The sequence below is a fragment of the Alligator mississippiensis genome, chromosome 9 (genome assembly GCF_030867095.1).
Source record: "Alligator mississippiensis isolate rAllMis1 chromosome 9, rAllMis1, whole genome shotgun sequence".
Lineage (NCBI taxonomy): Eukaryota > Metazoa > Chordata > Crocodylia > Alligatoridae > Alligator > Alligator mississippiensis.
In genome coordinates this window covers 66,381,792-66,405,631 of record NC_081832.1, presented here as the reverse complement: position 1 = coordinate 66,405,631, position 23,840 = coordinate 66,381,792, and the positions used below count along the sequence as shown (strand labels likewise).

General features: G+C 45.0%; 1 protein-coding gene across 1 annotated transcript in view; it reads left to right on the top strand.

Annotated features, from left to right (window-relative positions):
• Positions 1 to 23,840, top strand: part of ARHGAP26 (Rho GTPase activating protein 26) — a 343,672-nt gene that overhangs the window by 94,528 nt on the left and 225,304 nt on the right. Inside the window, exons 6-11 of the mRNA XM_014597613.3 lie at positions 2,040 to 2,150; positions 2,754 to 2,858; positions 3,780 to 3,909; positions 7,823 to 7,923; positions 13,689 to 13,783; positions 23,158 to 23,236. Coding sequence (XP_014453099.1) covers positions 2,040 to 2,150; positions 2,754 to 2,858; positions 3,780 to 3,909; positions 7,823 to 7,923; positions 13,689 to 13,783; positions 23,158 to 23,236 — 621 coding nt within the window. The remainder of the gene's footprint in view (positions 1 to 2,039; positions 2,151 to 2,753; positions 2,859 to 3,779; positions 3,910 to 7,822; positions 7,924 to 13,688; positions 13,784 to 23,157; positions 23,237 to 23,840) is intronic.

Sequence of the window (23,840 nt, the reverse complement as noted above, 5' to 3'; positions counted from 1 at the left end):
AGATAAGCTTCTTTGAAAATTACAGCCTGTTTGAGTGGTTGAGGTATCTAGCTCTAGGTTCTGCAAATATGTAATATTTGTCCATAGTTCTTCATGCTACATAGGGGCTGTGTAACTTACTGTCTTTGACCTTGGATACCAGAGAGGGGAGAAATGACAGATGCATGTTGAAAAGCTGGTGTTGTAGTGGTAACTTTAGAAGAGTGCATATCACCCCTTATTAGCACTGTGCAGCTGTGCTATAAAACCCTGACTTAAGACAACAATAGTTTATGTATGGGAGACTCTGCATCTTACACTAACTTCCTTTTGCTGGCAATAGCATAATCCACGTATAGGGGAAGGGGAATAACATGGGTATTGTGTGGCACTGCTGCTCTGGCTCCTGCACAGTTAAATCACACAGTGGGTCTAATTTGCTGTTTGATTGCTGGCAAGGCCAATATGTCATGTCACATTTTTTGCTGTTCAGAGCTCACTTTGCTAAGTACCTCCTGGTCTGCATGATGGGCACACATGACTAATGTTACAGGTTGGTCATGCTGGAAATGCCCCATTTCATGGGTTTGTCATGGATTAATGGAGCTAAGGTCTTAAAAAGCAAGCAAATAAGTGCTAGTGATGCCCTGCAATGAGTCAAAATGGCCACATGGTAGGTTCTGCATTGGGCTCAGCATTGGAAATGTGCCCATGGAATATTCTACACTTCTAGTACTACTCCAGTCTTTTTTCCAGGGAACTTCCATCAAGTTTGGCCAAAAGATGTTTAAGAGCTACACATACCTCTGCTTAGGAGCATGGCATTTTTTTTCTGATAGTGATACAGGTCCTTATGTGGACCCCGATGGATAGGAACAGCGTTCCCTCTAAGCTGTGTGGTGTGTGTGTGTGTGTGTGTGTGTGTGTGTGTGTGTGTGTGTGTGTGTGTGTGTGTGGCCGTGCAGGTGTGCTCGTGCCATGCTGCCAGGCGTGCCTGTGCAGGTGTGTACACCACACAGCTTAGAGGGAACGCTGTATAGGATAAATGTATCCACCAAATGGCAAAGTTATTCACCTTCTTGTATAACTACATTAGCGGTTATCATCAACAATAGCAGTTGTGCTGCTTTAACTGTGTTGGTATAGTTAATGCAGCATAATGTTGTAGTACAGATAAGCCCTCAGGAAACAATTCTTTACTGAGTGAGGAGCAGCTAGATGATGTAAAAGGTTTCTGGCAGTCCTTGTTTTTTAATCACAGTGGAAGACAAAAAAAAAGGCAGATGAAACTATTGTCTGAGAAGGCTGAAGTGAATTGACTAAATAACCCAGCCATGTACTTTGTAAAGCTATAAATAACTAGGATAGGATGTTGATGTGCAGGATTCATGGACTTTTCTGCATTTTTTTTTTGTTTTTTGTTTTTGTTTAACAAAGGGTAGTGGTGGTGCCCAGAGTGACCTAGTTCCCATCTGATGTATATGTATGTTAAGTGTATTAATAAGTACTATCGTAGTAGTTGAGGATCAGTCCTTAGTCCTGTTCTCTTGGACTCTGGAGTCAAAGCATTCTCAAAAGACAGCTCCAGAGTTTTCTGCTCTTCTTCAGTTGGTCTATCAAGGCTAAAGTTCACTGACCTTTGGGGTCTGGTGCAAGGTCTATACCCTCTTGTTTGAGCATTTGACTATAGAGCATTACTGGTGTGAGTCATCTTCTGGTGGGTTTACTTGAGGCAATGAGGCTGGGGAGTGGCTCTACTGTCAAATCTGTGTAAAATTTATGCATTTCTTGCTTTTAATATATATGCTATTCATCCAGCTGTCAGGGAGGTAAGAACACAAAAGTCACTAACTACATTTTTTCAGCTGAAGTGTCTCTTCATGTGAGCCAGATTTGTATTTAATCACGGTACCATCTGTCCAACCCTGCACTAATATCTGATAAATTTATGTTCTGCATGGATGTGTTCCCATTAGACCCAGATGTCTCTAAATCTTGCAGCCAAATGTTCACAGCCAGTAGTGACTCTGTTTCCTTTTTAATCCCTATGATGTTCACAGGCAGACAGCCAGGTGGACCTCGTTCGACAGCATTTTTATGAAGTCTCCCTTGAGTATGTGTTCAAGGTCCAAGAAGTCCAAGAGAGGAAGATGTTTGAGTTTGTGGAACCTGTAAGTGGCTGTTCAGCCTTACTGGATGTCATGGGCCAATAAATTATGTCTATGGAGCATCAGTAACACCTGACACTGGAGGTGAAATGAGGCTTCCAGAAATAAAAGAAAGAAGCGGAATTACAGAAAAATGTACAGGATGACAAAATAAATGGAAAAATCAAATTTGCTTACATTTGTATGTGCCCAGATGCTGTGTCTTTTGTATTACTTTTGAGGAGTTTTATAATATGTTATGGCTATTTACAGAAGATGATACCTTTTTAAGTGAAAAATAAATTGGAATCAATAGAAGGAATACCTTTTAGCTGTGGCTGCTTATTGCCTGATTTTTTTTCCAGGGCAAGGCAACTCCACTTTTCAATAAACTGATGGGTAAACTCTTCCAGGATGGAGGAGCGTGGGGGTCAGTAAAGATTGTCTGGGAAGGGGGAATATGTAGGATATTTATTAAAATAATCAAAGGCCTAGTCATCAGAGGCATTACATAGGATAAATGGAGCCTGAAAAAGGAGGATGCTAGTTCAGTAGATAATCTCCATTTTGAAAAATGGCTTCAGGTCTAGCTTGACAAACTTCATTCCTTTTTATGTTGCTTGGCAGTTGCTGGCATTCCTTCAGGGCCTGTTCACATTCTACCATCATGGCTATGAACTTGCAAAGGACTTCAGTGACTTCAAGACTGAGCTGACAATCAGTATCCAGAATGTAAGTGTGCAGTGGGGAAAGTTTTGTGTGCATGTGTCTGCCTTCCAGGCAGGATTAACATTCCCCGCCCCCCCTTATTTAATTAGCTTTTCTGTCTGCCACCTAGCAAGAGGTTTGATGGCATAATTGAAAGCAAAGGCTTTTTTTGTAGATGACACTACACCAGACACACAACCTGAATAGCAATTAGTTCCACTTGGCTTTCAAGTGTAGAGAGCCAGACATTCCCAGGAGGATTTGGCAAAAAGGCAGCCATCATTAAATGCACCATCATTTTAACAAGTATTTCAAAGTATTGTCTTTGGAAGTGCCTCTCATCTTTTTCCCATCTATAGCAGACATCAGGAATTCTTAAGCTGAGACAACTTGCAACACTTGTTCCCCTATACAGCTTGACATGTGGTTAAGGTAGCAATTGACAGGATGACTTGGAGTTCCCTCAAGTGGAGGCCTGTTTTTAGGGATCTTTACTGAAACATCCACTGCTTGCCACTAGAAAATAAAAAGCAGTGATGGTAGACTTTCTCCGAAGGATCCAAATTAACTTATTTCTTTCGGGAGTAGAGAATTCCATGGTGCCTGCTTGTGGGTTTTTGAAGAATTAAATCTTGCCTTGTGAACCTATCTTGTGGTGTTTGCCCCTCAGATGGGAAAACATACAGCACATGGGGAGATGTATGTCAGCTGGGGAAGTTTGCAGTACAGGAAATAGGGACCGTAGACCCCTAGACCACAGTTCATGAGGCCAGGCAAGCCCAAGCTTTACAGCTCACAGTAGGCAAACATTTGGTAATGTCACTATTTAGCTGTCTTAACTGGGCAGACCACATAACTGGTGGCTTTTCTTTGAATGTTGCTTTTGTTAAAAATTCTGACAAAAATGTAGACTTGGTAACAATCTGTTTTTAAAATTCTGTCCAGACAAGAAATCGTTTTGAAGGCACCAGGTCGGAGGTTGAATCCTTGATGAAGAAGATGAAGGAGAATCCTCATGAGCACAAAAATATCAGCCCTTATACAATGGAGGGTTATCTTTATGTCCAGGAGAAACGTAAGTGTCTTTGCTTTCCACTTAGAGGTACTTTCTGCTGCCCTGCAAGGGAAGACTAAGGTACGAGAGTTTCGCCCTCTGAGTAAGGTCACAGGCCATATGCAATCACAATGACCTGATGATCATTCCTAGGTAGATTCGACTTACAGCTGGAGAGTTGACACATGTTCAGAGTTTTGCAGGATCAACCCAGTTTCAGCAGGATGAGCCAATGTCTTGCAGTGCTCTTGGAGATTATTTCTAGCTAGTCCAGGTTTTTCCCATAGTAACTCTTTTTTTTCATTGTGATGCACTAGGTTTGTTCAGCAGGATGAAAAGTGCCAGAAACTTTATACTTCACATTTCATTTTTAAATTTCCCTCTTTTTTTTTTTAACATGCTTTTTATGGTAGTTTATTCCTGTCAGACTATAATCCCTTTAGCATGCTCTCCTTGCAATCCTTGACAAATCATAGATAGCTAATTTACTCAAATAGATAGTTACTACACATAGGGCAGATTGCTCTGGCTAGATTAATTTGAAGTTTCCATGTAAGTCATGTAATTTGAAATCCTTTCCAAGATGCTGTCTTCCTGCCCTTGTTGCATGGAAGTAAAGTTCTTAACCCTGAAGAAATTCTGCCCTGCTAGGGGTGGAATAAAAGCTAACTGGTAGTGGCCTGGTCTGCAGCTCATTGAAGTTGATGGAAAGCTGTTGGCTCACTTCCATCTTTGATTTCTACAAAGAGGCAGGGTTGCCCAATGGCTATGGCTCTATCTCTGAACCAAATACATTTTAATTCAGTTTCTTACTCTCCCCAGACTCTCTTGTGACTTGACACAAGTCATTTAATCTCTCTCTGCCTCTGTTTCTATAGTGGAAATAACAATACTTCTCTTTCACCTCAGGCTATTTAGGGTAAATGCACTGAAGACTGGGGGGAGCTCAGGCAGTGGAGCCTAGAGAAATTCCTAGATGGAAACTATTTGTGATAATTCTTGTAGGTGTTCATTATTGATAGAGACCTGCCAAATTTGCAACTGCACAGTTTTCACAGAAACTGCACATTTGGGCAGGATCTGTGAAAAATGGCAGACTTGTTTCAATGTCCGTCCGTCTCTTCTCCACCCCCAACCCCCCGCCCCCCCCCCAAAAAGAAAAAAGAAAAGAAAAAAAAAAAAGAAAGAAAAAAGGAAAACCAAAACAAAAACCCACCTACTGGCAAGCAGAGAAAAGAGTGGGAAGCCCTGCAATCTTGGAGTATGGTGGAGAGAGTAGAGGTGGGTGGGCAGGGCAGGGTGGGCTGCTTGCAGCAGGAGATGCAGAGGCTGCATGCAGCTGCAAGCAGCCCTACTCCACCCTCACACCACTCTGCCCTCTCTCCTCCCCACTGCATCTCATCCCCACCTGCCCTCCAGTGCTCCAAAATTGTAAGGCTCCCGTCCTTTTCTCTGCTTGCTGGCAATGTTTGGGGGTTTTTTTGTGGTGGGGGGGGAGGGGGGTTATATAGTGAGGCCTCTGAAATCATGGAGCCCACTGCTTGAGGTGTTCCAAAACCACAGTTTATTACCCTGAGTAAGCCTGGGGAAGCTATTCATTCATGTTTAACATAGATTCATAGATGTTATGGCTGGAAAGGACCTCAATAGATCATCGAGTCAGACCCCCTGCATAGGCAGGAAAGAGTGCTGGGTCTAGATGACCCCAGCCAGATGCCTATCTAATCTCCTTTTGAAGACCCCCAGGGTAGGGGAGAGCACCACCTCCCTTGGGAGCCCATTCCAGATTTTGGCCTCTCTAACTGTGAAGAATTTCTTCCTAATGTCCAGTCTAAATCTGCTGTCTGCTAGCTTACGGCCATTATTTCTTGTAACCCCCAGGAGTGCCTTGGTGAGTAAAGCCACACCAATTCCCTTCTGTGCCCCCATGATGAATTTATAGGCAGCCACAAGGTCACCTCTCAACCTTCTCTTGAAGAGGCTGAAGAAGTCCAGGTGCTCTAGTCTCTCCACATAGGGCTTGGCCCTTCTCTGGACCCTCTTCACATCCCTCTTGAAGTGTGATGCCCAAAACTGGATGCAGTATTCCAGCTGCGGTTTGACCAGCACCTGATAGAGGGGAAGTATCACCTCCTTGGTTCTGTTTGTCATGCATCTGCTGATGTACGATACAGTGCAGTTAGCTTTGCTGATGACTTCGTCACACTGCCGACTCATGTTCATCTTGGAGTCCACTAGGACTCCGAGATCCCTTTCCGCTTCCGTGCTACCAAGCAAGGCATTTCCTAGGCAGTAGGTGTGCTGGACATTTTTCCTCCCTAGGTGCAGCACTTTGCATTTCTCCTTGTTGAATCGCATTTTATTGTTTTCTGCCCATTTGTCCAACCTGTCCAGGTCTGCTTGTAGTTGTTCCCTGCCCTCCGATATGTCCACTTCTCCCCACAGTTTTGTATCATTCGCAGACTTGGACAGAGTACACTTCACTCCCTCGTCCAAGTCACTGATGAAGACATTGAAGAGTATCGGTCCAAGGACCGAGCCCTGCGGGACTCCACTGCCCACACCCTTCCAGGTCGATACCGATCCATCCGCCATCACTCTCTGGGTATGACCCTCTAGCCAATTTGCCACCCACCGGACTGTGTAATCATGCAAGTCACAGCCTCTTAATTTGTTCATCAGTATGGGGTGGGATACTGTATTGAAGGCCTTTCTGAAGTTTAAGTAAATGATGTCAACCCCTACTCCTGCATCCAGGTGTTTTGTAACCTGGTCATAAAAAGAGACTAGATTAGTCAGGCATGATCTACCTGCTACAAACCTGTGCTGGTTTCCCCTCAGCATAATTTTTCCTGCTGGGCTCTCACATATATGAGCCTTAATAATCTTTTCAAAGACTTTGCCAAGGATGGAGGTGAGACTGACTGGCCTGTAGTTGCCTGGATCCTCCTTCCTTCCCTTCTCAAAAATAGGGACCACATTAGCCCTTTTCCAGTCCTCCGGGACCTGGCCTGTGCTCCACGAGTGTTCAAATATTCTTGCCAGCGTTTGTGCAGTGACACCAGCCAGTGCCTTCAGTACCCTCGGATGGAGCTCATCCGGGCCTGCCGACTTAAACGCATCCAGTCCTTCCAAGTGACTCTGCAACGTCTCAGGGTCAACGCTTGGTAGTCTGGCGCCCTGCTGTTGCCTCTCTACAATCCCATTGTGAGACTTGTCTTGTCCCTCGTTTAGAAGCACTGAGGCGAAGAACTCATTGAGGAGTTCAGCCTTGTCCCCCCTGTCTGTCACCAATTGCTTTTGCCTATTCTGCCCTGGGCCTGCCTTTTACTCCCTATATATCTGAAAAACAATTTTTTGTTATCCTTAACTTGGGATGCCATCCTCAGCTCCATGGTAGGCCTTTCGAGCTGCCTCCCTACAACTGCGAGCTGAGGAGGTATACTCCTCTTTAGTAATCTCTCCCTGTTTCCACTGCTTATATATACCCCTCTTGGCCCTTAGGCTGCTCTGGATTTTTCTGGTCAGCCAAGGAAGCCTCTTGGCCCCTTTTCCCCCGCGTCGGGATTGTCTCCCTCCGTGCCTGAAGGATTGCTTCCTGAAAGCACAGCCACCCTTCCTAAACACGTGGTATAATGACTTCTTCAGGCTTAATCAGGTTAATTAAGCCATGGTTTTGGGCCATGTGGCAATCTGCAGGGAGGGCTAGGACTGCCAGGGCCCATTGGCCAATCAGAGGCATGGGGGAGCCCCATTGTGCTCAGCCTGCAAAAATGGTGGCCAGCCCTGGGATCTGCTCATGAAATTGGCCAGCCGCCTCGAGTTTGGTAGATCCTTAATTATTAAAAATGTGATGTGTGTTTTGATTTGTGGTTAACATGAATACTTTATGGGTTCTCATTTGTGTTTGAGTATCTTGTATGTAATTTTTTAGGTCACTTCGGGACCTCCTGGGTGAAGCACTACTGCACATATCAGAGGGAATCTAAGCGAATAACTATGGTACCATTTGACCAGAAATCAGGAGGAAAAGGGGTGAGTGGGAATTTGTAATTTGGTGTCAATTCAGTTATGCTAGCATCTCTGGGAAAGAGATGGGTGTGATGGTTTTCTCATTCTGACATCAGTTGACCTGGGTGAGCCTTGCATCTCTTAGCCTCAAACTTCTAAAGCTGCTGATGAATTTCTTACCTGTGGGTTCAGTCTTCCAATTCTCTTCTCTCCCTACAACCTTCCAGTAGGAATCTTTTTAGGAAGGTGATAAAATGGAAGTGAATTAAGATAAACTAGAAAAATTACCTTCTTTCTTAGAATGAGGCTATAAGTATGGAGTTGTGCTACTTTGATTTTATACCCTACTTTTTATTTGGGAGTAACTCTCCTGGTCAGGCCAGTCCTAGTCCTGAATGACAATGGAGGGTTAAGCATGTTTATGCAAAACATCATCAGGAAAGATGTTTTTCTTATGGAACATTTTTACTTGGCTTTCAGCAGGCAAAATCCCTACTGAGCGAGTCCCTTTTTTAAAAGTGTGATACAATTCCATGCCGCACAGTGGGCCTCGCCTAGCCTGTAGCCTGGTGGTTAGAGCGCTGTTTTGAAAATGGGAGGTAAAGGTTCAAAGCTAAGGGTGGGGAGGACTTGTAAACCGGACTTTTGTCTCCTGAGCAGTTACCGCAACCATAAAGCCAGTGGTGCAGAAGTTGAGCACTGTTGCCGTGACCCCTATCACAGTGCACAATGGGGAGGACCCTCCTGTACGGGACACTGAAGTCAGTGGTGCTGTTGGTTAGATGCACTAGTTCAGATAAACATCTCCCCTCTGGAGCTGAGCCCCCAGGACAGCCCCCCTCTTAGCTACCAGAACTGAGCTGTATCCTGCCATGACAACTAAGGCTCCTTATTGAAAGAATAGAGATCTGTGAATTTCTGTGAGGGAAATGGATCCGTCTCTGGAGTTGCATAAGGGTGGGAGAACCTTGCCCTTCTATGCTGTGAGTGGACTAAGCCTCTAGAGCAAAGGTGGGCAAAGTCTGACCTGCACCGGACTCCATTTTCCAGCAACCCCAGCTTTTGGCTGGTCTTCATGGAGACCCGAGGAGCACAGGGCCATGAAATCTGGGGCTCTGCCCCAGCCCTTCCCAACACCGTGCTGTCATGGCCCCACACTGTCATGCCGTCACGCTCCTGAGGCCTTCATGGAGACCAGCCAGGAGCCCCGCAGGCAGGGTGCATGGCTGGGCAGGGAGCTGCTCCAGGGCCGGGGCTGGAATCTTGCAATGGTGACAACACAGAGCGGGGCTAGGGTAGAGCCTTAGTCTGCTGCTCGCATGCCCCTGCAATGAGCACAGGTTTGGTGGGCAGGGCCATGTGGCCAGTGGATCGTGGCTGTGCCCTGGCACCGCCCCACATTGTCACCACCACAAGATCCGAGATCTCTAGTGTTGCTTCGGGGTTGTGGGGCTGTTCTAGCTCCACTGGTTCTTGGAAAACAGTGGACAGAGTGGGCGTTCTACTTGGGAAGAGTGGGACGTGTCCAGTGGGAATGCTCACGGGCATTAGGACAGAGGGAGACACTAACAAAGTCCAGAACGCTTCAGTGACAATCCTTTCAGTCTTCAAACGCAACAAAAAATGCAGTTTGTCCCCTGCCAGGGCAGTTTGCAAATCCCAATTTGCTTCTAGCAGCGGGAGAATGCACTTGCAATAGCAACAGCAATGGCAGGAGCCCGTGTGGTACACTTGTCCCAAGGTAAAGGGACTGCAGCAAGGGCAGTTGTGGATTCATTCTCTCTTGCCTTGGAGTGTCTTCATTATAGTTCATATTTAAAATATCCCCGCACTGCTCTCAGCTGCTCAGTGTGCTTGACTCCATCTCCTAGCACCTCAGAAAGGGCTCAGCACTTCCACTGAGGTTTGTGCACCGATTAACAGGCACCTTCCACACACCCCTTTGCGGGTAGTGGTCTCTCTTTTACCGCTTTGGGTGTGGTCCTTTGGTTGGAAACCCTCATTCCACCAGGGCTTGCCTACTTTAGGAAACTTTTTCCTAGTTTAACTGTACTTGGTATACCAGCATTTAAACTGGTATAACTGTAGACATGCTAGGGCTATAGCTACTGTGATAACCAAATTAAAATTGTGGTTATGCTGAACTGATATTATAATGCTGAGTGATCTGTGAGTATAGCCAGCCCCTGGTGACTGTTGTAGTCAGTTCTGTAGCTGTGTGGAGGCCTTGCATGTGTTTCTCAAGATGTCTGGGAACATGGACTCTGAAGCCGATGAGAAAGGAAAGGAAGCATGCAGCTGCTTTGGGCAGGAGAGGGAGCTCTGCTGTACTCGGTCTGTAAAGGCTCTGTGTTTTTAGTTTCCAGCCTCTCATGAAACCACCTCGGGTATGGTTGAAGACTGGAGTCTGATAGTAATCAATTTAACTGCTTTCTCCACAAGTAGTGTTCTCAGCATACCAGACTAGGAGCTCAGTTCCCTGATGGCAGCCTTTCTTCTCTGCAAATCCAGCTAATTGTAGGGAAAGGAGTTTTGGTGCGTGGAGCAGGCAGCCTTTGACCAGAGAAATCCAGGGCAGCCTAAGGGCCAAAAGGGGAGCACATAAAAAGTGGAAACAGGGTGAGATCACTAAAGATGAATATACCTCCTCTGCTCGTGCTTGTAAGGAGGCAGTTAGGCGGGCCAAAGCTACCATGGAGCTGAGTATGGCAACCCAAGTAAAAGACAACAAGAAATTGTTTTTTAGATATATTGGGAGTAAAAGGAAGGCCCAGGGAGGAATAGGACCTCTGCTAAATGGGCAGAAACAATTGGTGACAGACAGGGGGGACAAGGCTGAACTCCTCAACGAGTTCTTTGCCTCAGTGTTCCTAAGTGAGGGGCACGACAAGTCTCTCACTGGGGTTGTAGAGAGGCAGCAGCAAGGCGCCAGACTGCCATACGTAGATCCTGAGGTGGTGCAGAGTCATTTGGAAGAACTGGATGCCTTTAAGTTGGCAGGCCCGGATGAGCTCCATCCGAGGGTGCTGAAGGCACTGGCCGACATCATTGCAGAGCCACTGGCGGGAGTATTCGAACACTCGTGGCGCACGGGCCAAGTCCCGGAGGACTGGAAAAGGGCTAATGTGGTCCCCATTTTCAAGAAGGGGAGGAAGGAGGACCCGGGCAACTATAGGCCAGTCAGTCTCACCTCCATCCTTGGTAAAGTCTTTGAAAAAATTATCAAGGCTCACATTTGTGAGAGCCCGGCAGGGCAAATTATGCTGAGGGGAAACCAGCACGGGTTTGTGGCGGGCAGATCGTGCCTGATCAAACTAGTCTCCTTCTATGACCAGGTTACGAAATGCCTGGAAACAGGAGGAGGGGTGGATGTCGTATACTTAGACTTCAGGAAGGCCTTCGATACGGTATCCCACCCCATACTGGTGAACAAGTTAAGAGGCTGTGATGTGGATGACTACACAGTCCGGTGGGTGGCGAATTGGCTAGAGGGTCGCACCCAGAGAGTCGTGGTGGATGGGTCGGTCTCGACCTGGAAGGGTGTGGGCAGTGGGGTCTCGCAGGGCTCGGTCCTTGGACCGATACTCTTTAATGTCTTCATCAGTGACTTGGACGAGGGAGTCAAATGTACTCTGTCCAAGTTTGCAGATGACACAAAGCTATGGGGGAATGTGGACATGCCGGAGGGCAGGGAACAGCTGCAGGCAGACCTGGATAGGTTGGACAAGTGGGTAGAAAGCAACAGGATACAGTTCAACAAGGAGAAATGCAAAGTGCTGCACCTAGGGAGGAAAAATGTCCAGCACACCTACAGCCTAGGGAATGACCTGCTGGGTGGCACGGAAGTGGAAAGGGATCTTGGAGTCCTAGTGGACTCCAAGATGAACATGAGCCGGCAGTGTGACGAAGCCATCAGAAAAGCCAATGGCACTTTATTGTGCATCAGCAGATGCATGACGAATAGGTCCAGGGAGGTGATGCTTCCCCTCTATCGGGCGCTGGTCAGATCGCAGTTGGAGTACTGCGTGCAATTCTGGGTGCCACACTTCAAGAAGGATGCAGATAACCTGGAGAGGGTCCAGAGAAAGGCAACTCGTATGGTCAAGGCCTGCAGACCAAGCCCTATGAGGAGAGACTAGAGAAACTGGACCTTTTCAGCCTCCGCAAGAGAAGGTTGAGAGGTGACCTTGTGGCTGCCTATAAGTTCATCACGGGGGCACAGAAGGGTATTGGTGAGTATTTATTCACCAAGGCGCCCCCAGGGGTTACAAGAAACAATGGCCACAAGCTAGCAGAGAGCAGATTTAGATTGGACATTAGGAAGAACTTCTTCACAGTTCGAGTGGCCAAGGTCTGGAACGGGCTCCCAAGGGAGGTGGTGCTCTCCCCTACCTTGGGGGTCTTCAAGAGGAGGTTAGATGAGTATCTAGCTGGGGTCATCTAGACCCAGCACTCTTTCCTGCTTATGCAGGGGGTCGGACTCAATGATCTATTGAGGTCCCTTCCGACCCTAACATCTACGAATCTATGAATAAGAAGCCCTGTAGACAGCACGGAGAACTCGTCCAAGTTCTTGGTGTCAGTGTTATTTTAGGTTCTTAAATACATTTTCTGGAACTGTGATAAGGATGATGTCGGTGCTATGCTTGGTCAGCATGACTTGTCAGCCAAGCTGTGGAAGAAGTGACAACCTGCCAGACAACTTGCACTCCAAGAGCTCTTACAGGGGTTTGATGTATATATTTTTGCATTGAGCCATCAGTGGCTTTTAAAAAGTTGCAGATATCAAGAGCGTGGTAGACCAAATCACTTAAACAGTCTGGAGCAACACTACCTATCTAAATTTGTGTTGCGTCAAAGAAGCCAGGGCACTTCCAATGATTCCCCTTATACATGGCATGGATAACGTTGCTGTTAAGTGTCTCTTACAGAATTTGCCCTTCATGTAACTGTGCAGTTAGTTAAATGAGCTGATCAGTTTTGATGTGCTGAAGTATGTTGCGGCTACTTTACAAAGTAGTTTATGGACTCCGGGGTGTTTTGTTAACCAACAGAGTCTGGTAGGCACAGGCCCCTGCCACACGAGATAATCAGGAGTATCCCACGGGGGTTATGAAACACAGCTGAACAGTGCTGATTTTATTCAGCAGATGACAGCAGTGTCCATACACATTGCCAGATAGTTATGCTTTATGTACAATATAGCAAAATTAAGCTGGAGAAAGATGATGGAGAAGGCTTGCCATGTCTTTATCCTCTATACATTTTATATATTTTCTGCCTCCCTCACAGATGACTTCCTGCCCTTTCCTAGCTGACTTCCTGCCCTTGGAGCAGGGGGCTGGACTCGATGATCTCCCGAGGTCCCTTCCAGCCCTAATCTCTATGAAATGTATGAGATGTAAAATGCCATTAAAATACATCCACCTCCTGGGAGAAGATTGACAGTGCAAGGGAGAGCAAGGGAAACGATGGCTTATTTTTTGCCCAGGAACAGTGGGGTTTTACAAAAGGGCTGTGATGTTTACATGGGGCAGACAAGACACTCTCTGAATCATTTTATAGGAGATTTCTGACAGGGGCTGGAATTAAGCCTTGTTGCCTTGCAGGAGTGAAGGGACAAGTCACCGCATGTGTCATTCCAGGGAGTGCAGCTATGCTGAGACTCGTAAACCAACCCCTCTGTTAAATACATTGGTTGTCATTTTGTAATGAGATGGGAAACTGCAATATAGGCAGCCCTGATCTAAGCCTGTCCTCAGCCTGATCTAAGCTCTGTTTCCTTGCAGGGAGAAGATGAAGCAGTCATCCTCAAATCCTGCACGCGGCGCAAAACCGACTCAATAGAGAAGAGATTTTGCTTTGATGTGGAAGCAGTAGATCGGTGAGTAGAAAGAGCACAGCCTTAGCATGCACAGGGTTTGACTTCTCCATTGAACCCCACCCTGTGACTTGAATGTGCCTCTGCACACACATTTATACAAGCAGTTCAGCATGTATTATACTCTCTGGTTTACTTTACCCTTCTGAATAATTCTCATGTAATGTTAGTAGTGTGGTTCTCTTATCCATTAGTCACACACTCCTTAAAAGTAATCCGTCAACCCATGAAAACACCTGTCTCTCTTCTCCCTTATGCATGGGGTTTTTTTTGGGTTTTTTTTTTTTTTTACTGTGCGTGTTCAATATTGAGTTAGAGCTTCATTTGCAAGACTATCTGTTTACTCAAGTCACCTGGGATTTCAGACCAAAAAAAGTAAACTACTAGCATTGTGGAACAAGAAATCAGCCTGTCTTTTATAAAAGTCCATTGTTATGGCAGAGACTGTACACATCTTTCCTGCTTCGTTTGTTCAAATAACATGACTTCACCTTTTTTGCTGGTGAATGACTGATTATAGAAACCCCACTCACATCCAACGCATGACACCTAAATTCACATAGTCTCTTTTCTGAGGAAACAAATAGTGTCTTGGAGCTCAAAGTGATTTATCATCTGGCAGGTGAACCAGAAGTATATATAGATTTAATCTATAACTCATGGAAGTAAGAGCCTGTCATCATGTTCAATTAACATCATACATGGCTTACATCACAGTTTTATATGAACAGGAAAACCAATATGGAGCTGCTGTTCTAAGCAGAGTGAGTCACTCTGCTTCCCCTTTTGCACTCTGGAGGAAGTTTATGGAAAGTAATCTTCTAACCATTAGAACTCAGAGCTTGGTCTCAAAGTGCACTTGCTAATTTGTCCCTTTGGTTTTTTTCCTTTGCCCATAAATGTAATAGTACCCATAAAATCCCACACAAAGCAAGTGTGATAAGAAAGAATGGGTTTGAATGTAGCTGGGTAGAACAACCTGTGCTGCTTTCCCCAGCCTTTCCTGTTCTTCATCAGCATGGCAGTGAGAGTCTTTCAGTGTCAGTAATAAAAAAGAAGGGATTTTTGTAAGGGTCCATCTCTCTTCTATTAACCAGGTGATGAGTAGATGTGCTTGGCTAATCTAAAAGAAAGTTCAAGCACTAATCCTCCCAGATTTTTTTTCTGGAAGCCAGACAAAGGGTTTAGATGCCCTTTTTTTCCCACTTGATTCTTGGGTATTTTTCTCTTACAACTAGAACAGTTAAATAAAAAGATAAAAATAAAACTGGTAAAAACCCAGGGACAACAACCACAACAGATCTCCACAGTAGCAGCAGTTTTAGTGACAGAGGAACATTTGCTTGAAGTATTGAGACACCTTCTAGCTCCCAAATCAGGGGGACATTGCAGAACTATGTATGATCAATCCAGAACAGTGAGAGTGGGAAAAACCCTGGGAACTTGCTCCTTGACCTTGTTGCATGTGTATGCTCCTGCTGCAGTAGCACCCCTCTGTGTGCCTGGTCCCAGTGAGGGGAGTTTCTCTCTGGAAGATGGCAGGAATGGAGTGTCAGGAAATGAGAGTTGGTTTTTCAAGATAAAGAAACATGACTACATATTTTGGTGTCATAATTTTACAATTAATTGCACTAATGAATCAATAAAGCTCTTATTATTAATTAGGAAGGGAAGAGAATAAGGTTAGGCCAGCGGGTATTACTGCTGAGAGGCAAATGTTATTTTATTGGTTATAAAAATACCCAGTATATGAAACTGCTCCATAGTTTCTGCTGGTCATGTTACTGATTTTAGGTAGAGGTCAGATCATCATCTGGGTCCAGTGTTCAGCAAAGGGTACAGAGGTATTACTGTAGCTTCTTCACCCCAATGCCTCTTTAATGTCCTATGTTTATGTTAGGATACGTAGCTGGAGAAGGGTAACTGTAGAACCAGAGTTTTATAGTGATAAGTTAAATTACAAACGAGGAAAGCAGAACTAAGTTGCCTCAAGTGTAGCCTTTCACCGTGTAGCCTCTAGGTGGCACTCTTGTATTTTTTTTGCATATTATCTCACATGGTCATCAGGAAAGGGAGGAATGCTGCAAACACTGCATTTTGGGAAAGTGGTATACTGTGCAATGGACTATAGGAACTCCAGCCATTGTGATGGTGCCTGGCATTTTGGGAGGCGACTCGGATGGAATATACTGTCTGTATTTACCCATCCTCCTTCTGGAAAGAAAGATGGTTCTGTGCTTTTATAATGCTGATCTGATCCTGACAGCTCCCAAATTAACATTATTTGCTTTTTTTTTTCATCTAAAGCTCCCAAGTGCAGTGGGCTGAGAAGCACTCTCTCTTTCTCTGTTGAATAGGCACTAAGAATTCTCAAATTTCTAACCTGTTGGATGCAAATAATTTTTTGATTTCTTTGGTGGGAAGCAAATGAGGCATAGTTTAACCCATTCTTTAAAAGGTATTGGACATGTTTACAGTGAAATGAGCCCTTGGCATGACATAATGCAATAAAAGGTAGACCAGCTAATATACTTTTAAACCAGGCTTATTTGACGTCTCTGTGCATCAACTCAAGGGAAGAAGGGGCAGCATCCAGTGTCTTGCAGAGAGAGTATTAGGAGAACCATCTCACTTGTCCTTCCCAAACCCATACTGTGTGGTTCCCTCCCCATATCCCCTCTCCCACCACATGAGCCACTCCAGCTGAGCCTGTGCTGTAGCAACTGTCTGTAATCTAAAATGAGGCTTTTTTTCTCCTCGTGTTGATTGGATAGGATTTAATCAAACTCTGTATTTGTTTTTCTGGAGGTGGAGATTGCTGTAGCCACCTACCTCTGGGCCCTTTGGATTAAATATTTGACTGCTTTTTATTTCATACATCTCCTCATTTCCTTGTAGCTGTACTCCAGACAAGACTTGATTATTTCCAAGTGTTTATAACTTGGGTCATGGTTTTGGGCCAGCACTCAGATGACTTCATGGGACTTGGAGGTTTGGACCCTTATTCATCATGCTGTTTGGGTACTCGCATTTTAAAGGGAAGTCCAGTTATTGGTGGGTTGAGAGTACTGGGCACCTCTGAGCACCTGGGGGTGTCCATTATAATTGTACACGGTCTCATGGGCTATTTTGCTTATGCACTGTATAATTGCTGAGACAGCACTAGGTAGGCTGTGATGAACTTAGCTGCTTGCATTTCTATTGGCAAGATGATTCTTGGAATATGGTGCAGGTTGGGCATCTGACTTGTGCATGCAGGGACTCCTGTCCTGCTCATATCACTGGTAGTAACAGAGTAGATTCTCTTCCTGCTGAGGTCACTGCCCCTTTTTTCTCCATCTCCAGCCCTCCTGCAGCTTGTCACCTGTGATTTTGCATTCCCTTTTTCCTTCTGGCCAATGAGTTTTGTTGGTCGTTTTCTCCCTCCCACAACCCCCCCGTCCTCCCACCCGCATGTCACATGCCATACGATTTGTACTTGTTCCTTTGCTGGTGTCACATTTCTAGTGACCTTTTAAACAAAGGAATTGACAGGGTTTTCACGTTATGGCTAATACTGAGTAAATGTAACCTGCTCTTTTTATTTGCTCTTGGTGGGCTCTGGGAGATTATGTATCATATCTTGCCTTTATGCACAGAACATAATTGACTTCATTTGAAAACCATCTCTTTGGCTCTCTTTTCCTCATAAGTGAATGTTCCTTACTGACTGGTAGATGCAACTTCAGTTAAGTTATCAGCAGAGTGATTCTTTTTGCATTTAGGAATTAAATTTCTTCTGATACACAGTTTTGTTTTGTCCCCCCTCACCCCTTGCAGAATTCATCTAGGGGGTCTTGCTTCATAGCTGGGTGCTGCTACTAGAAACATGCGTTGTGACCTAAGGTGACCTAAGGAGATAATTGCTCATGAGAATGGATAAACACTATGCCAACAGTTCTGCAAACAAGATGTCACTTTTCTCATTGCTTAACTTGGTCCAGTTGACTCCTTTCCCATGCATTCAGCTCTGTGCTCAGCCTGAAGCATTAAGTTATTGGGTGCATCTACACGTTGCTGTGCTTTTAGTACTTCCAAAAGGAAGTAACTGCTTGTACTGCACCATGCACGTGGTGCACAGTTAGATTTCACCACTGTCGCCATAGCGGCGCAGTAAAACAGAGGAGCGCACCACTATGCCAATGTAGCGTATGCCCATCGTATGTAGACCCACGTGGTTGCTACGTTGTCATAGCTTGCCATACAGCAACGTAGTGCATCACAGTGACGTACTGTGTAGGATAATGTGTAAATGCCCTCATTATGTCTTAAAAGCCCTAAGAATTTCTTGGTGTGATCAACTGAAACGTGAGTCAAAGTTGTCTTCTGTTTTTGTTGCTCTTGTTTGCTTGTTTTTTCTGGAGGAGGAAAAGGCTACACCCATACCTCCGCAGGCCTTTTGGATTGAAAGTTTGACTACTTTTTATTTCGTGCATCTCATTACGTCCCTGTAGTTTTTATCTTTGCTTTTAAACCTGAACCATTTCCCCCTCCCCTCCCCCCCTACAATTATGAGATCATTAAGGGGATTTATAATGGCTTCATGTTGAAGATGGAGTTTCCTTTGGAATTAAATGCATCTTAATATTTTTTTAAATGTATGCAAAATAGGTCTTCTGACATGTTGGAGTATGCTACAATATCAACTGTATTCCAGAAATTCTTTGGTTTGATAGTCCCTGCATTTACTGTGGCCTCCGGTCATGTTCTGAATCTGGTTCCCTGTGACCTTCCGAACTTCCTTCCTTTCTTTGCATCGTAGTGGGTTACCAGGTTTGCTAGAGGTTGGAATGTTTAACACGGTGTCAAGTGAAGAAGTAGCGGGCTCATTACATAATATACAGTATAACCTCATAAATCCGGAATTCTCGAAAACCCGGCACTTTTTAAAAATACACTACATCGGGGAGCAGTGGAGGGGGAAGCTTGCATGTGGAAGCTGCTAGTGCCATCCAGCACCCCGCCCCGGCTCCGCGACTGGCCGTCGCTCCGGTTTGAAAAATCCGGAATTTTCAAATTTCCAGCGGGTGCTCGCTCCCGAGCATGCCAGATTTATGAGGTGGTACTGTATTACAAAATTGGCCATTTTAATAATTTGGTAAGTACACATGGCAAATATAGTTAATAGACTTTATATCTATATTAGAGCCCCATTGTACAAACACTGAGTTCACTGAATAATTCCATTGAAGTGCACATGTGGCTGCTTCTGGTGGTATTACAGATCATGCCACGCCAGCAGCTATGTGTGTGTGCACCTAATGAAGCTCAGTGAAAAATGTGGGTAGTAAATGTATACTTCTCTACTGAATACCTTACATTTTAATGATTCCTTAACCAAGTAACCTAAATGAATGCGTTTAATTGCATATGGACCATTTGGTGACAGAAAAGGGAGATCCATTGAGGAAATCTTACAGGATTTATTCTTTCAGAATGAGTACCCAAAATTGCAGTCTCCAAACCTTACTGACTACTTTTGGAAACAACTCACTTTATAAAGGTCCATGGAAACAATGTGCCTGCAGCTGTATGTGTTACTGCTCTCAGCTGGGAGCTACTTGGGCAGCAACCTTGTCTTGGCACTGGTCTGTAAAACCCTTTACCTTGCTGTTGGTGTATACCAGTGGTGCCCACCCTTTTTGCCCTGTGGGACAGATGGACCACAGGCCAGATGGAGAGGGCAGTGAGGAGGGGGCCTGATCCAGCTGGGGGGGAGGGGTGTTGGGGAGAGGTCTAGCTCCAATATGGCTGTGCCATGGGAAAAGGGCATGGCCTGGCTGTGGGATGAAGAAGGGAGGGGGGGGGGCATGGCCTGGCCCTGATGTGGCTGGATGGGGGTGGAGATTGGCCCAGGCTCAATCTGACCACGTGGGGATGTGTGGCCCGGCTCCAATCTGATTACATGGGGGCAAGGGGGTGTGGCTTGGCCCCTATCCTGCACCACCAGTCTTAGGAATTTGGCGGGCGGGGGGGAGGTTGGGGTTGCAGCATTATTTATCACTGCTCCCCCACCACCACCACATTTTTTTTGAGCCATGGGGAGCCCTGTGGGCTCTGCAGGCCACATTTGGCTTGCAGTCCAGAGGTTAAGCACCCCTGGTGTATATGAATAAGTAATGCACATGGTAGTAACATAGGGCACTTAAATGCATCACAGCCAACGAGTCAGTTCAACAAAGAAGATCAATACGTTGTATGTTTCAGCAGATGAGTAATGTGGAAGGAAATGCAAATCTACTTGAAATGGAAGTGGAAGATAAATTCACTTTCACAGCACCTCTCTCATGCTGTTAAAATGCAGCCTTACTTTATTTTAAGTGATGCCTGAAGTGTTGTTATCTCCATCAAGGAAGAACAAGCATCCTTTTATCACTTCTGATCCTGTGAACGAGAGAACGCTGAGTGGCTCTATTATGAGACCTTGTTAACTTATTTTGGGCCTATACTTAAGTTTGCCATGAGCAAAAAATTTCAAGTCATTTTTTGTATCTTGCCCATCTAAGAGCCTGAGATCCTCACATTTAATTTCTCTCCTTCTCTCTCGTGTACCTTAGTGAGAATAATGTTTTCTTTGCTCGGATATTTATACCCACAATACCTTCTTGTCTTACACTTAGAATTAAGCTGTTGTTTAGTGATAGGATTGGATGTGATCTCTTTCCCAAGGGAAAGTTTGGTACACTTCAGTTCCTACCCATGTTTCGGAGAAAAAGTTCTGTGTCACCACTTAACAAATACTACCACTGATTAACCATCCACTACCCACTCATTGTCTTTCAAACCCTGTTGCCTCTGCACTAGCTACAGAGCTTTGTTCTTGGTTTTAGAAACTATTTGGATTGTATTTCCAGGTTTCTTCTTTTTCCCAAGTGGGGTGAAGTTTAAGCAGTTTCCTCTTTCATTTAGAAACAGGTAAACTTCCAAACCACAAAATTTTGTGAGTAATGACTGACTCACCCAGGGGATTAGCAAAGATCAAACACATTATGTCTGGTTTACTTGGACGTGGGTTTGTTGCAAGCCTGAACATACTGTTTCTTGTACTGGTTAAATTGTGTTAAGCTGCCTTGTGTATGCAGTATTCCCTCATGAGCTAGTGGTCTATTGGCAATGTCAAGGGTTTAGAAGTTGGTTTGTTCCTTGGCTATAAGTTAGCAAAGGGGGCAAAACTAATTCGTCGATAATGAAAGTTCTTGTTAACGTTTCCGCTTGTTAACCAAGGCTGGGCTCCTACCAAGGGGCCAACAGCTGTCCTAGTGATCATTATTGCAGCTTTCACTCTCCCATGTAATCATCTGTGAGCATTGCATGCTGAAACCTCAGGTTCTCACGGCGCTTATCTTGTGCAGGGAATTTAATAGCAAAAGGAGGATACGTTTTCTGCTGAATGCTCAGCAGCAGCAGCCAGATAAGTCAAAGTGCTCATTCTCTTGTTCTGTGAGCAACAGTATGCTACAGAGAGCAGTGATCCTTCAGATAGTGCTTTTGCTGCTCTTCTGGGACTGCCTTGTTTGCTGTGTAGGGAAACTCCTGTGTCAGAAGCCCTCTGTGTGTAAATGCTTTTGCTAGCTGAAAAACACCCAACAATCCCTGCAAGGAAGGATCTAACAAACATTTGATTGCATTCAGTCCCTTGTGAGCCTCTTATCGTTCCTTGCTCTTTACTTTCCTTGTTGTCAGGGAAGCTATACGTTTTGCTCATATAAAGCGACTGTAGTTCTCTAACACATCTGAAAATGGTCTGCAAAGGGATTAATAAAAAAAATGCCAACCCACAGGCTGTCTCAGACATCTAACTCAATGAAGCCTGTGCCCTGTATCCTGCCTTTAGGAAAACAGCAGAGTAGTTAGACTCTGTGTTTACTTGTTTTGAATCCCAATGAGGCAGCATGTGACTCTGATTCAGTGATATTCTTTGGAAACATCAGGACACTGAATTGGGATCCAGATGCAGATTTACAAGTTTGACTGTGACTGGGATAACTTCAGTTTGTTTGCATTTGCTGATTTACTAGACACACAGCAATTTTTGAACTCAATTAAAAGCCACATTTATTACACCCGGTTTAATTGCTCTTCATGGCACACCCCTATAAATCACTTTGTCTTTGGCAGCATGTTTCTCAAGGCAGAATTGCAGCTGAGCCCTGGGGCACACTATGTCCTATTAGCTGCATACGGGGCTGTTGTACCATTTGTGGACCACATTAAACTGCTGAGTCTGAACCCCGTAAAGGGGTCAGTAGTCTTAAACGGTGTAGGTGTCACAGAGGCTAGTGGATAAGGGCCCACACTGTGACAGCCTGCAGGTGTGATTGTGTTCTTAGCTTGTCCTTGTTCTCTGACACTCTGGAATTGGGTTCACTTAGGGCTGCGTTCCAGGCTCTGAAAGGAGGGCAGGTAACCCCATATGTGTAATGCACTTATGAAAAATAGTTCACTATTAGTACTAGTAATTCATTAGTAGTACATATATTTTTAGATTCCAATGTAAATTAGCAGCTGGCCCCCAGAGAATGGGTATACACTAGCCATAGGTTGACCTGCCCTGCTAAGAAACATGAGATCTTAGGCACATTCTGCTCAGGGCCCCTAGTGATTTTTGGCTCGCTGAGCTCTTGATGCAAATATTCTTCAGTGGGATCTAACCAATGTCAATTCAACACTGTTGTCATATGTTATAGTTTCTAGGTATGAATGCTTCCAGGGAAATGAAAGTCTAGCTCACTTTGATTTTGATTGTTTTATAATACACCAACACACTAACTTTTTTTTTTTGTAAATCCAGGTCTGGCTAGTATGGTTGGATAGCTTGGGTGGTATTTGTAGCTCTGGAAGACTCAAGAACACATCTTATAATTCAGAGTACAAGTTTCATTGAAGCTTTATTTCAGTGAAGTTCCTACCTTGCCGCTGCAGTTCTTGTGTGATTCCCCCCCCCCCCCCCCCCCCCCCCCCCGAGTTGCTGCTATCATGTCTTTGGATGTGCCAGTGTGGGGGAGTGTCTTTGTATTCACTATTTAAATCTACTTGTACTTTTGCTTTTTGGAAGCATTCAGTAAATTTGGGGGCATGTGCTATCCTGTTTGAAAGCAAGAGAACCACCACAACTTGGGATTGGACAAAAGAAGGGAGAATAAAAGTGTGTGCGGAGGCAACAGTACAGTTCTTCGAGGGTTAATGTTCCTCATTTGTTCCAGTATCCAGAGTAACAAGGGTCTTTTCTGGATCCTTGTGCTAAACTTATGTTCTCCCTTGCTTTGGTTCACCAGTACAATTGATATTTGTCTGAACCCCTGTGTTCACTCACTGTGATGTTTCCTTCTTCTCTTTAGGCCTGGTGTGATCACCATGCAGGCACTTTCTGAAGAGGACCGACGGCTTTGGATGGAGGCTATGGATGGCCGAGAACCAGTAAGAGGGATATTAATAAATAATTGATGGGGAAAAACTTAGACTCTTTTCATAGCTTCAGGCAAATTGTTTGCTGTGATGTAGCATGTTGCACTGGGTCTGCCAGCCTCTGTGAGAACTGTATCCGTGGGGCAGCTCCAGCTCCGGTTCTGGCAAGCGACTCTGTTAATCCTTTGGTTAAATATATGAGGTAATGTTCTATCTCCTGTGCTTGGATTGCTCAAAGGTGCTGGCTGCATCTCTTTCCAAGGAAAGGGAGGGAAAAATGCGGGCAATGCCAGCACAAACATGCTCCTGTGCTGTTGCATTGTATTAACAGGAAAATACAGCAAAAGAGACCAAAGGAGGAAAAGACAGGGTGCTATACACACAGCTTTCTGGAACGTGCTGTGCTGCTAGTTAGCACCTTTTAGTTGTGTAGTGGCAAACACTTCCTGCCATTTGGCTCTGCATGAGTGGGTCCATTCAGGTTTAGACCTGTTGAAATGATCAGTCTGGCACAGGCACTAGAGCTCCCCTCTCAAGGGATTCAGTGATGGGATTAGGCTTTGGGCTGTACACATCTCTTGTCAGAGATTTGGGTCTCCTGTTTGTGGAGTGCTAC